The 14,087-nt window shown below is 46.0% G+C and overlaps 1 protein-coding gene across 1 annotated transcript in view; it reads left to right on the top strand.

The window, feature by feature from the left end:
- WNK2 (WNK lysine deficient protein kinase 2) overlaps positions 1-8,785 on the top strand; it is a gene marked incomplete at its 5' end in the record, with an annotated part of 158,323 nt that extends 149,538 nt beyond the window's left edge. Inside the window, 2 exons of the mRNA XM_079706772.1 lie at positions 5,669-5,780; positions 8,640-8,785. Of these exons, the coding sequence (XP_079562898.1) occupies positions 5,669-5,780; positions 8,640-8,665 (138 nt within the window). The 3' untranslated portion in view covers positions 8,666-8,785. The remainder of the gene's footprint in view (positions 1-5,668; positions 5,781-8,639) is intronic.
- Positions 8,786-14,087: the final 5,302 nt, after the last annotated feature.

The raw sequence follows: 14,087 nt of genomic DNA on the forward strand, positions 1-14,087 counted from the left end.
TTTTTGTCATTCTATATTCTTTTCTTCTTCTTTTAGTTTCTTCCCTTGTGGTTTGATGATTTTCTTTATCAAATCATGGCATGCTTGTGTTACTTTCTCCCTATTTTTGTGTATCTATTGTAGGGTTTTGATTTGTGGTTACCTTGGGTTTCATATATGTTGACCTATGTATCTACTTGTTTTCAACTGGTAGTCATTTAAGTTCAAACACATTCTAAAGGATCTACATTTTTTTACTCCCCTTCCATACATTTTGTGTATTTGATGTCATATTTTACATCTTCTTGTTTATCCCTTAACTGTTGATTGTAGTTATAGTTTATTTTCCAATTTTTGTCTTTTAATCTTTGTACTAGCTTATGTTAAGTGATTGATCCACAGCCTTTGCTATATATTTGCCTTTGCTTGTGGGGCTTTTCCTTTCCTATAAATCCTTACATCTTGTTGTAGCCTTTTTTTTCCCACTTGGAGAAAACCATTTAAGACTTCTTTTAGGGTTAGTTTAAGTATTGATGAACTCTTTTAGTTTTTTCTTATTTGAGAAGTTCTTTATCTTACTTCTAATTCTGAATGATAATCTTTCTGGGTAGATTGTCCTAGGTTGTAGATTCTTCCATTTGAGCACTATAAATATGTCATGCCATTCCCTTCTGGCCTGCAAAGTTCATGCAGAAAAATCAGCTGATAGACTTATGGGTGTTCCTTTGTACGTGACTCTTTGCTTTTCTCTTGCTACCTTTAAATTCTCTCCTTATCTCTAACTTTTACCATTTTAATTATGATACATCTTGGTCTGTGTCTCCTTCAGTTCATCTTGTTTGGGGTACTCTATGTACCTGGGTATCTGCTTCCTTCTCCAGGTTCAGGAAGTTTTCAGCCATAATTTCATCAAATACATTTTCGACTCTCTTCTTTCTCTCTTTTCCTTCTGGAACCCTTATAATGTGAATGTTAGCATGGTTGATGTTGTCTCAGAGGTCCCTTAAACTGTTCTCATATTTTAAAAATTTGTTTCTCTTTTTACTGTTTTGATTGGGTGATTTCCATTATTCTATCTTCCAGATCACTTATGCATTCTTCTCTATTACCTATTACCATCTGTTAATTCCTTCTAGTGTGGTTTTCATTTTAGTTATTTCATTCTTCAGTTCTGACTGGTTTTTATATTTTCTAGTTCCATGTTAAAATTCTCTCTGTGCTCATCTATTCTTTTCCCTAGTTCAGTTAGTATTCTTATTACTAATGCTTTGAACTCTTTATCTGGTAAATTTTCTCTCTTTCATTAGCTGTTTTTTCAGAGTTTTTTCTTTGTTTTTTCGTTTTAAAGACATTCCTTTGTTTTCTCATTTTGCTTAATGTTTTCTATCTCTATAAAATTAGGTGAAACAGTTACCTACCTCGGTCTTGAAGGGTTGTACTTGTGTGGGAGCATCTCTATGCGGTCTGCATGTGTTCAGTAGTTTCGGTGCGAGAGCTGGATCTGAAGTGAGCATGGGTCATGTCTTCCCCCAGGATGTGCTGTCCGGTATCACCTTGGTGGGTGGTGGGGCTGGGGATGGAGGTGCTAGAGCCAGAGCCATGTGTGAGCTGAAGCTTCTTCTATGCTGAGTGGTCATCACTACTCTATCAGGGGTGGGGTCTCATCCCAAGGTGCTGAAGCAGGGGTGGGGTCCGAGCTGGCTCCTTTCCCTCTAAGTGTGCTCTCTCCCCTCTCCCAGCAATGGCACTTTTGCTCCAGGGGGCACAGTGCTGTAGCAAAAGGGCTGCAGTGGGCACCTGGTATGGGCCAGGGTGTACACTGGGACAGTCCCAGAATGCTAGTCAGCTCCATACAGCTCCTGATCTGCTGCCTCTCTAAGTGCCAGCAAAGGCTGCCCTTGCCCCATTTATATGCAGTGATGGGTCTGAGTCAGTTCCATCCCCAACTGCACACTTTCCTCAGCAATGGCAGCCTTCAACCTAGGGGGAAGCTCTTCAGAGGTAGATGAGCTGGATGCATGCTAGGTGGTTTCATGAAACCATCCGGAATTCTGGAGCAGTTTTAATCTCCATTATACACCTCATTCCTAGGAGTAAGCAAGCTTGTGTCACAAGCCAGGTCTAGGTTTCTCACAGCCTTCCTTGAAGTCCTATTAGTTTTCAAACCAGTAAGAAGACTTGTCTCCTTCTGGAACCCCTGTAATGTGAATGTCAGCATGTTGGACGCCAGAGCTGGGGTACCCAATATGTGATTCAAACCACTCACTCCCCAGGGAGGATCTCCTAGTGGTGATATCCCCCTCTTCTGTGGGCCTGGGTCCCAACCTGATAGCTCTTTTCCCTTCTTATCTGACTCGTGTGGATCTTTCTTTTACAGCTTTTGTTTTAGAAGAATATTTCTGTCCATTTCCAGTTTATTTTCAGAGAGAATTGCTCCACTTTATGGATGTATTTTTGATGTGTTCGTGGGGGGAAGTGAGCTGAGCACCTTCCTACTCTGCCATCTTTTTTTTTTTTTTTTTTGCGGTACGTGGGCCTCTCACTGTTGTGGCCTCTCCCGTTGTGGAGCACAGGCTCCGGACGCGCAGGCTTAGCGGCCATGGCGCACGGGCCCAGCCGCGGAGCGGTATGTGGGATCTTCCCGGACCGGGGCACGAACCCGTGTCCCCTGCATCGGCAGGCGGACTCTCAACCACTGCGCCACCGGGGGAGCCCCTACTCTGCCATCTTGATCTCCTCTCCTCCATCCTTTTACTTTCAACCTCTTTGTGTGTTTGTATCTAAAGTGTGTGTTTTGTAGATAGCATATAGATTAATTATGCTTTTTTATCCACTCTGCCAATCTTTGCCTATTAATTGGAGAGTTCAGTCCATTTACATTTAAAGTAATTATGGTTAATAAAGGACTTCTGCTGGTTTAACTATTTTTTTTTCCGTATGTCCTACAGGTTTTTATCCCCTCCCCCCCCCCCTTTTTTTTACTTTTCTGCACACGTTTTTGTTATTTTCTTATTGGTTACCTTAGGGATTACAATTAAAATCTTAACCTTATAACAACCTAGGTTGAGTAATACCAACTTTGTTTCAACACTCCGCTCCTATGTGTCTCCATCCCTCCTCCTTTGTGTTGTTTTTGCACAGATTGCATCTTTATACATTGTGTGCCCATTCACATAGATTTATAATTATTATCTAATGCATTTGCCTTTTAAATCATATAGGGGAAAAAAGAAATTAAAACCACAAGTACAATAGTATTGGCTTACATATTTAGCTGTGTAGTTTCTTTCTTTATTTCGTCTCATGGCTTTGAGTTACTGTCTATTATCCTTTCATTTCAGCCTGAAATGAAAGTTCTTCCTTTAGCATTTCTTGTGGGGCATATCTTTTAGTAACAACCTTCCTTAGTTTTTGTTTATCCAGAAGTCTTAATTTCTCCTTCATCTTGAAAAGACTGTCAGCCAAGATTCTGCTGGATGTAGAATCTTGGTTGACAGTCCTTTCTTTCTCTACTTCAAGTATTTTTTCCTGTCCTTCACTTTCTCTTCTCCCTGATAGGCTCTGTATACTTTTCTTTTGTTCATTCTTTTTTTTTTTCTTTCTGTTTCTCAGACTTGATCATTTCAATTCTGTGGTCTCAAGTTTGCTGATTCTTTATTCTTCCTGCTCAAATCTGCTTTTGAGCTTCTCTAATGGAATTTTAATTTCAGTTATTATACCTTTTAGCTCTAATATTTCAGCTCTAATATTTGGTTCCTTTTATAACTTCTGTCACTTTATTGATATTCTCATGTTGTTGATGAATCATTTTCCTGGTTTTCTTTTTGTCCATGGTTTCCTTTAACTCTTTGAACATATTTAAAGCAGTTGATTTAAAGTCTTTATTTTGTAAGTGCAATGTTTAGACTTCTTCAGGGACATTTTCTATTAATGAATTTTCCCTCTGTATGGATCATACTTTTCATTTTCTTTGTAAAGATTTTGTGATTTCTTGTTGAAAACTGGACATCTGAATATTATAAGCGATAACTCTGGAAAACAGATTCTCCCCTTCCCCAGCATTTGCTGGTTTTGTTTGCTGAAGCCTTAGCTAGTGGTCACTTTCTTTTTTCAAATTATATTCCATTATAGGTTATTACAAGATATTGGGTGTAATTCCCTGTGTTATACAGTAAATCCTTGTTGCTTATCTATTTTATGTATAGTTTGTTAATACTTCTAATTTGTCCCTTCCCAAGAATTTCTTGATTTTTCTAGGTCTTTAATAGTTCCACCTACATTTTAGAAACAGCTTGTATATTCCTACAAAATAGCCTTATGAGACTTTGATTCCAATTGTATTGCATCTGTTAAGCATCTGGGTAAGATTTGATACATTAACAGTAGTGAGTCTTTCTATAAACATGGCATTGCTTTGTTTATGTCTTTTTAATTTTCTCTCAGCAAAGATTTATAGTTTTCAGTGTAAAGGTGTTATACAGCTTTCATTAAATTTACCCTGAGATAGTTGATATTTTGGAATGTGGTTGTAAATTTTATTGCTTTAAAATTTCCCTTTACAGTTATATGTTGGTTGTATATAGAAATATGGTTGTTTTCTGTTCCTTGTAGCCTGCAATCTTGCTAAATGTGCTTTTTAGTTCTAGAAATTGGTTTGTCTGCTCTTTTGGGTTTTCTCCATACACGATCTTATCATCTGCAAATGAGGATGGTTTTCCTTTTTCTTTTCTAGTCTCTGCCCCTTATTCCGTTTCTTTTATTGGCTGGAACTTTGCACACAGTGTTGGCTAGGGACAGGGGGATCCTCGGGTGAAGTACATTTGGCATTTCACCATCGGCACAGGGTTGGCTGTGGGTTCTGCAGAGGCCCTTCCAGATGGAGGAGGCACCCTCCAGCTTCAGCAGCTGTGCTTTCCATGAAGCAGGGTGGAACTCCTCAGACACTCTCCCTGCATCTATGGGGAGCATCACATGGAATTCTCCCTTGGGATGTAACTGTGGTGAGATGCAGTGATTTCTACTGGGACATCATTGCATTCCTGGGGCAAACCTCACTTGGCTCTGATGTTTTATCTTTTTTTATACTTGCTTGGTTAGATCTGCCAACATTTTGTCTAGACAGTTTGAAGGCTGTTGGGCCCTACTTTGTTTTCTTACAGTAGCCTCATCAGGTTTCTGCATCATGGCCATGCTGGTCTCACCAGCCATCACAGCTCATTTCCCAGTCCTTGTACTGCTTTTCCTGTGGGGTTATACCTGAGGTGCAGAGAGCAGAAGGGCTGCCCTGCCACTGACTCCGGATCTCTGGGCACACAACCCTGCACAGCTCCCAGCTGTTCTGGTCCTGCCATAATGGCACTGACCAATCAAGTAGGAGGCCTTGGGTTGGGGTGTGTGGTCCCCTTAGTGCGACTTCAGGGTTCATGTCCTGCGGGGTCTGCTTTGAAGCCCACTCTGGCCTGTGGACAGTCGGGGCATGTGGCCCAGAGGTGGGCAGGCTGCAGTTCTGTGGAAGGAGGGAGGGACGGTGGCTGCCTCCCAGCTGCGTACTTCCACTCTGGCGTCAGCCATTAAAGGTGCCCCATGGCAGGTCCTGAGACCACCCTCTCCTGAGGATGGAGAAACTGTGGGGACCCCCAAGGCCACTGAGGGAGGCTAGCTGATTGAAGCCACGTTTCTTGTCTTGTAGATGAACACGTCTCGAACAGCAGTGGGGATGCCATGTCTGGCCCCGGCACCCAGCCCTCTACCCACCGCGGTCATTCCTGGAGCTGCGTCAGCCCAGCCTGTGCCCATGCCAGGTACTGCTCTCTCCTGCCTTCCAGCCCCGCCCTACGCACTACCTTTGGGCCAGTATGGAAGCCTGATCCCAGCTCCAGTGTCCTGGGGGCCCTGGGCAGCCCAAGCAGGCAGCTGGAGCCTCGATGAGGGGCCAGGCTTGGGTGCAACAGGCACGCCAGCACTCCCCATGTTCTTGTGGCCACCTGTGGTCAGCATGCCCGGCCCCAGCCTGCGGATCACATAGCTCCTCTGTCTCACCACTTGCCAAGTGGAACATACTGAACTGAATAGCCCAGAGGAGTCAGGTTGTGGTTTGGCCTCCAAGTCCTGCCCCGCCTGCCCATGGGTGCCCAGCCAGGGCGGCAGTCCTTGCTTTCTTTATTGCTGCAGACCTTGTTCCCTCTTAGCTTCCCGTGGTCTACACTTGCTGTCTTTGCACTCACTTCCTGTACTTGAGTTGATGGTTAGAACATTGTAATCACCCTGCAGAAGTACAGTGCCTTGAATTCCAGCTTTTCCATTCCCTGATGGAAAGAGATGTTTTAAAAAAGTCATGTATCAGAAAAGATGTATTTCATTTACAGTTGGCTTGTGTATTGATATCTCTATTTCCCGTGTTAAGTTGCAGAGACGTGAATGGTTTGCAAATCTGAAGCTAAAGTCTGATCTTGACTTTTCTGTTTACGTGCTTTAAAAAAAATTGAACTAGTGACCTTGAATATTGAAGAGTTGCAAATGCTAGAAGAGTTCTGCTTTGTACTCATAAAATGAGGTCTCTCCAGCTGTATGGTCATAGATAGCAAACAGATGGACACACCTCCCTCAACTGCAGTGCCATCGGCACTGCCAGCAAACTGCCCAGGGATGCATGGTTATTGGGGCAGTGCATTGCTACTGGTAGTTGGTCTCTTAGTCAGGAATGTTAGCATCTGTGTTTGGCTCTGTGGAACCTGCTGTAAAGTGCTAGGTAAGCAGACACGCCCTCATGACCCAAAGCCTGCAGGGCTGCTGTGAGTGTGGGGGAGGTACAAGTGTGTGTCTGGTGCAGGAGCACAGGCAGGCTGCCTGCTTTGCAGAGACAGTGGACCCCTTCTGCTCTGGGGGCCCGCCAACCCTCCTACTGACCTGCCTTCCTTTTCTGTCATTTGCACTGAGGCCTGTGGCCACTTGGGCCTAGCTTTGCCATGTGTTCACAGTCTGCTCCTCCCACCTCTGGCCTCCAGACTGTTCTCCAGGCACTGAGGTTGCCCTGCTGGGGGTGGGAGTGTTCCTCTCCTGGAAATTTCAGTGGGACTCATCCCAGACAGGCACCAAACAGCCCAGGGTGGGAGCTGAAGGCCCTGCTTCTCACTGACCAAGATGTTTCCCATTTCCCACTGGGAGGCCACTGGTTGGGCTACCCAGCTGTGAATTGTATAGTTCTGTTGTACTTTGGGACTTTACTAGGACTGGCTGAATTATTTTGGTTTAAATATATTATTCCATCAATTCAGTTAGAGTTGAATTTTCTAGGTGATCATACAGACTCTTCTGTCAGGCCATGATACTATAGTAAGAGATTTCTGTTCTCTGTAATGTGCCCCTTGGTCCTTGGGTTGAGAATCATGTGCGCCTGGTTCCTGAGGGTGGTGGAAGCTGCCCTCCTCCCGCTCCCCCTGCTGTACCAGACATGTGGTTTGGAGTCCTGGCCTTGTATGTGAACGGTCAGTGGCACAGACTCCCCAAGAGATTGTATATTTGAAGGAGAAAAATAAACATTTTTGCTTGAAAACAGTGTGGAACAACATCTTTTTCTTATCTTCTGTCCACGTAAAAGCTGAACAGCCAGTCTCAAAGGGAGCGTGGGGTGGGTAGCCCTGGCAGGCAGCACTGCCCTGTCCTGATAGTTTCACTCTCAGCTCCATGCCTGCTGTCAACACCTTGCCTAGGAGGCCGGGGTGGCCATGAGGGGCCTGGGGGCTGAGTGGCAGGTACTGTCTTCCTGGCAGGAGCTGGGTGTGATGGACGCTGAGCCGACGTGGCTCAGAGGACGAGAGTGGGCTGTTGGGTGGGAACCCCATGCCAGCTCTGTGGCGTCGGGCCTAGTTTGGCTTGTTCACTCGGCTTTCAAACTCTGAATTTGAACTGCATTTAGATGTACAGTGGACCCTGCCTCATGGAGGGCATGAGTCTCACGGCCAACTAAATGATGTCTCTGAACCCTGTCCATGTTGGCTGTTTCACAGAAAGCCAGGTTTGTGTGACTCACTTTGGACAGATCTGGGCAGGGGGCTGGGCCACCTGCCCTGTGGTCACCTGAGGGGCTCTGCTGTCCCTGTAGGTGCAGGGACTTGGTGCAGATTTGGGGAGGGCCCTGTGGAATTCAGCATGTTTTCCTGGCTCGCCGGCCCTGATGGCCTTATGGTCAGCAGCTGGTGCCCCTGCGTGTGTTCCGCATGTACTCAAGCTGGGGGTCGTGGTGCCTCCGGCTCCCCGCGGCTGGGGTGGCAGCCCTGGTCTGTTCGTCCTGCATTTCTACCGAGATGCAGTCAGGCTTTGTGTCCCTGACCACCTGCAGTGCTCCGCCTCAGCGCTAGCTCTGAGCAGAGGCCGGGCAGCTCGGCAAGCAGACTCTGCTTGCTGTGCCCGTGGAGCCAGAGGTACCTCGCTCTCCAGGGCAGTGGGCCCTGCAAGGCCCTGCCTGGTTTGGGCGGTTGCTCAGTGTGGAAGGTGGCCAGATGGCAGAGGCAGCCCGGGGTATGTATGCATAGTGCCTGGGTCATGGTCCGGCAGCCCAGCCCTCCAAGGAGCGTGACCGCTCTGGTGTCGCCATTCCAACTTCCAGGGCCTCGTTTGACCGCGTCAGGCCTGTAATGAGCTGTGGCGGTTTTGTTTTCTAGATTCTGAAAGTGAGAAGCCCGACTGAGCCCAGGCAGGCCGACCCAGACCCAGACGCCAGGCCCCGTGTCATCTCATGCAGAGAAGGCGAGCCCACACCTCGTGTCCGGTTCACGATGTTTTGTAACCACTTTCTAAGCATTTTTTATTCACAATTGGAAACACAAATGTAAGCAAGAATAAAAAATATTTTGGGGGAAACAGGACGTTGGTTTTTCAAACTCCTTTCTTGTGGTCCCCAGACAGGCAGGTGACCTGAGATGGTTGGTAAGTGAATGAGAGTGTTGGAGAAACTCCTGGGACCACACAGCGGGACAGGTCTGGGGGTAAGCATCCTTAGCTGAGGGGTTCCTGAGTGTGGTGATGAACACGTTAGATGGTGCCTTACAGTACACTGGGTAGCTCACGGTCCTTGTGTCCAGACAGCAGCTGGGATGGGTCAGACGTGTGATAAGGTCCCACCTCTTAGAGAAGCAGCTGAGGCTGTGGATCTCATGCGGCCTGGCCCCAGTTTTCAGGCATTCTCCTCCTTCATACCCAGGGCAGCCCCCATTCTATTGCAGAGCCGTGGAGGCATCAGACTCTCGGAGGCTGGACAGTGATGCCCATCTCTGGTGACGGCTCCCTGGCTCGCACAGACTTGGACCCTTGCGCACACAGCTCCATTCATTATGGCCGCCCTTCGGGCTTCCTTACTCTGTCACATCAATCCACCAGGCACAGGACAGGCATCCACAGTGGCTTGAAATGGCCCTTCCTCCAGAATCCGCATGCACCATTGGGAGGGGCCAGCCTCGGGTCTCCGACCCCTGGCTTCGGTGGGTGGCAGGATAGGCCCTTGCAGGGCTACACCACCACTGTGGTGGGGTGTCTGAAGCACAGTGTGAAAGACAGGAAACCTGCTAGTGGCCTCACAGGGTAACAGGCAGTAGTAAAGTTACAGCTTGGCCAGCAGGAATGGGGGCTCACACTGGGGCCTGGGGTTTGGGTAGAATTCAGGGGGTCCCACTCCTTGAGATGAGAAAATTGTGTCTTTGTGTTAATTAATCTCTGACTTCAATTTAGTGTTTCCTTCAGTGACGAATGTGGTGTAGGGGCAGCAGCGCCTGGGTTATGTCACCACTGGAGCCCACAGATGCTGTGTGTAACATTGTAGTTGTCGCAGGTGTCCCCAAACGTCATTTATGGTCATCACACAAAATGCCAACCCCTGAGACTCAACTCCTGTCCAATTGGCTGATGAAAGCAGAGCAGTGCGGGCTTCCTGCCTCCCCGCAGCTTCCCAGAGGGTGTGTGGGTGAGGTTTGGGGATGCATGTGGGGGCTGCCCACCTCATCCCCTGCCAGCTCTTGGTGCTGCTGCCCGGGCCACGTGGACATGCCCTGGTGTGTGTTCTGCTCTGTGATAAAATAGAACAAGCCATTGTTCTGTTACGTCTGTCATTACAGACGTAATGACATCGTGTATTTTCATTGTGTTCATTTTGTCATTGTCTGTTTGTGGCTCCTGTTACTGATTTTCTATGGATGGAAGTAATGCACAGCTTACCTTTTCAGACAGCAAATTTATTTAAATCATTTTAAGCAAGTAAGAGTACAGGTGCTAATGGTAAAAATTGGTGGTAAGATAGTAGTAACTAAAGGTAAAAGCACACGAGCAAATGGTAAAAATTGCGAAGGCAGATGGCTGAAGTTTGGAAACCCAGCAGGGGCTCACAGGTAGTCGTAACAGCCCCTGGATGCGAACATCTATGAGGACCCAAGCTTCCTCCAGAATTTCTGAGTAGGCAACAGTCAGATTCCTTTACTAGGGGGTGTGTTTCTGGTGGAGCAAGGGGGAGAGATTGGCTTGGAACACCTGGACAGATTGAATACCTGTTCACACCACAGCATCACTGAGCACTTACCCACTTCCCCCAGCACATCTTTGGAGGAGGAGCCAGTGGGTACCTTACCGCCTGGGACCCCAAGTAGCAGAGTCTGCCTCACCGCGATTCCAGAGGCAGCCAGGTCCTCCCTACAAATGGGGATGGCCCTCTGGAAGCAGCTCTGTTGCTGTATTGAGGCAGAGGGACAGGCCAGTGATGTTGATGGTCAAGCTACAACCCCAGGGGGGATCCTGCACATTGGTCTTCTGGGGCCCTGTACGCCCAGCCTCATCCACTGCTCAGAAATGCCCAGTGGCTCTCTGGGGCCCCCAGGTAAACCTTAATCCCCTGTGTTGAAGTCTGAGGCTCTCAGTGGTTGGCCACCCCTGCCAGACATGTCCCTCAGCTTCAGACTTGGCTGCTGGGACATGATTCGCCCACCCTGACTCTGCCCCCAGCTGCTCACAGTCCTGCAACACCCTTGGAATCTCTCCTCCGCTGAGCTCTGTCATGCGGCTGGCAGGAACGTCTCACCAGACCCCCATAGGAGATCTTGGATGTGTGTCTCATGTGTCACACTTTGTTTTAAGCCTCCTGAGGGCAGACCTTAAGGGCGTCTTCTCTATCCCACACCTTCCAGAACAGCTATCGATGAACACAGCTGCTGCACAATGAATTGTTGCCAAAAGTAAAACTCTCCGTTTGAGTAGAAGTCTGCAGTAGCTTGTTGCTACTTACAGGATTTCTGGAATGGAAAAGACCCACCTTGTGCCCGGTGCCTCCCACACAGCAGCTTCCAGGCCCAGCACAGGCTTCCCAGGACAGGGACAGCAGCATCGTCCAGGTTTGCCCTGAGTTCCCCCTGCAGGGCCATGATGGTGAGCCACAGGCTCTGCTTTTCATTCTCATTCTGTCCTGGAGGGCTCCCCGCAGCCCACTCTCTGGTGTCTGCTGTGGTATGTGAGCCTCCACTCAGGTTGAACAGCTTCAAATCTGAAATGTGCCTTTTATTAAAGGGCTGGTTGATTCTCCATGACCCAGGAGAACTTGGAGAAACAAAAGTAAGCATCCCCAAGGGTTCTGAGTAACAGGTTATGCTATTCTAGCACTATGTTTCCAAGTCATAAACAATTCCATACTCTAGCCAGGAAGCCCAGCCTTAATGTTGTGTCCTTTCTTTGGGAAATAAAACACATGGTGTCTTGGGCTGCAATAACAGAATACCACAAGCTGGGTGGCTTAAACAACATATTTATTTCTCACAGTTCTGGAGGCCAGAAGTCCAAGATCAAGGTGCTGGCAAGTAGGTTTCATTCTGAGGCCTCTTCTTGGTGTGTGGGCACCGTCATCTCGGTGTGTGCCCACATGATCTCTTCTTTGTGTGCATGTGGAGAGAGAGCGAATGAGCTCTATTTTCTCTTCCTCTTCTTATAAGGACATGAATTCTATCATACCAGGGCCCCACCCTTATGACCTATTTAATCTTAATTACTTCCATAAAGGCCCTGTCTCCAGATATAGTCACATTGGAGGTTAGAGCTTCAACATGAACTTTGAGGGGGACACAAACATTCAGTCCATAACACATGGCTTACTAAATAATTTTAGTACACAATCTGTTTGTAAGATGGAAACTATACTTTTCTCTATTTGCACACACACACATTTTAAAACTAAAATTAAGTGAATAACAAATGTATATATACAGGGAGAGAGAAGGAGGGAGAGGAGGTCAAGACATATTTGTTGCAGAAAACTGAAAGGAAACACCCACTCCTCCTTTTGCTGAGCCCCACATGAGCTCATGGGGGAGATAGGGAACCCCTCCCCAACCCTAAAGCATCAGCATCATGGACTGGACGGACAATGTCCAGTGGTGAACACACCAGGCCAGCTGCACAATGCTGGTCAGCACACCAATGCTGAGGGCCACAGAGCTCTTGGTTTAGAACTCAAATGGACAGAACTGCAGAAAAGAGAAAAAGGGGAACAAAGGACTGATGAGATAAATAAGAATCAAATTACAAGATGATAGACTTAACCCTAACTATATCAATAGCCACGTTTTGTAATGGTATGTAAATGGTCTGGTCACTTTGAGTAAAAGAAATTGTCACATTCGATTTAAAAAATCCAATTTTATGTTGTGTACAATAAACATACTTTACATATAAAGACAAATAGGTTTGGATAATAGGATGGACCAAAATATACCATCCTAACATCAATCAAAAGCTACAGTGACAATAAATAATGTAGGTTTCAGAGCGAAGCTTATTATGAGGGCAAAGATATAATTTCATAATGAAAACAGGTCAACTCACCAAGAAAACATATAATTCTAAATGTTTCTCCCCCAATAACAACTTCGAAATGCGGAGGAAAACAGAAGAGAAATAGACAAATTCACAATCACAGTCAGCTATTTGAATAAATGGCAGAGCACGTAGACAGAAAGCCATTGTAATAGAGCCTGACTCCGTTTTTGATGTCTGAGTGCTGACAGCTTTTAAGTCTCACCCTCCCTCTTCTTCTCTGCATATCTTGTCATGCTGATAAGAAGCCCTAGCGCTCCATCCCTTGGCACCATGGGAAATTCATGCTATAAGTGGAATCCCTCATCCTAACCCTACTCCCTAACCACCATAAAAACCCTAAGCCAGTCTCCCTTCCCAGCCAGTCGCCTTTCCCCACTCACTCAATCTGTTTTGGATCTTAAAGCCTCCTTATGTGAGAAACAGACCTTTTTATCCTCTCACAACGTGTGTGTGTGTGCGTGCACGCACGCATCATCAGTCTCAATATCCAAACCAAATTTTGGGTTAAGGTCCCTCTTGTTTCCGTGACATGACCACAACAATCACTAAGAACACATAAGACTTGAACTACTCTCAACCAGCTTGGCTTAACATTTCTAAGACTCCACCCACAGTAGAGCACACGTTCTTTTTATGTGTACATGGTCCGTGATAAGGCAAATTCTGGGCCATTACGACGAATGACGATAAATTCTAAAGGATTCAAGTCATACAGATGACATTCTCCAACCACAATGGAATTAAATTAGAAGTCAAACACAGATCTCTGGAAAACACCCAAATATTTGCAAATGAGGTAACACACTTTTAAATAACCTATGGATTAAAAAGGAAATCAAATGACAAATTAGAAAACAAATTGAATAAAAATGAAAATACATGTCAAAATTGGTGGGATATTGCTAAAACAATACTTAGGTAGAAATTGATAGCACTAAGCCTACATTAGAAAAGAAGACCAAATTAATGACTTCATCTTCCACCTTAAGAAACTAGCAGAGGAGGAAATTAAATCCAAAGTAAGCATAAGAAAATGAATAATAAAAATCAGTAAAACAAAAACAATAGAGAATATCAATGTAACCAAAAGCCAATACATGAGAAACTCAATAAAACTGAAAAACCTACACAGAAATCTCTTGCATTTCTCTACACCAACAACAAAAGATCAGAAAGAGGTTAAGGAAACAATCCCATTCACCATTGCATCAAAAAGAATAAAATACCTAGGAATAAACCTACCTAAGGAGGCAAAAGACCTGTAC

The sequence above is a fragment of the Hyperoodon ampullatus genome (genome assembly GCF_949752795.1).
Source record: "Hyperoodon ampullatus genome assembly, chromosome: 6".
Taxonomy (NCBI): domain Eukaryota; kingdom Metazoa; phylum Chordata; class Mammalia; order Artiodactyla; family Ziphiidae; genus Hyperoodon; species Hyperoodon ampullatus.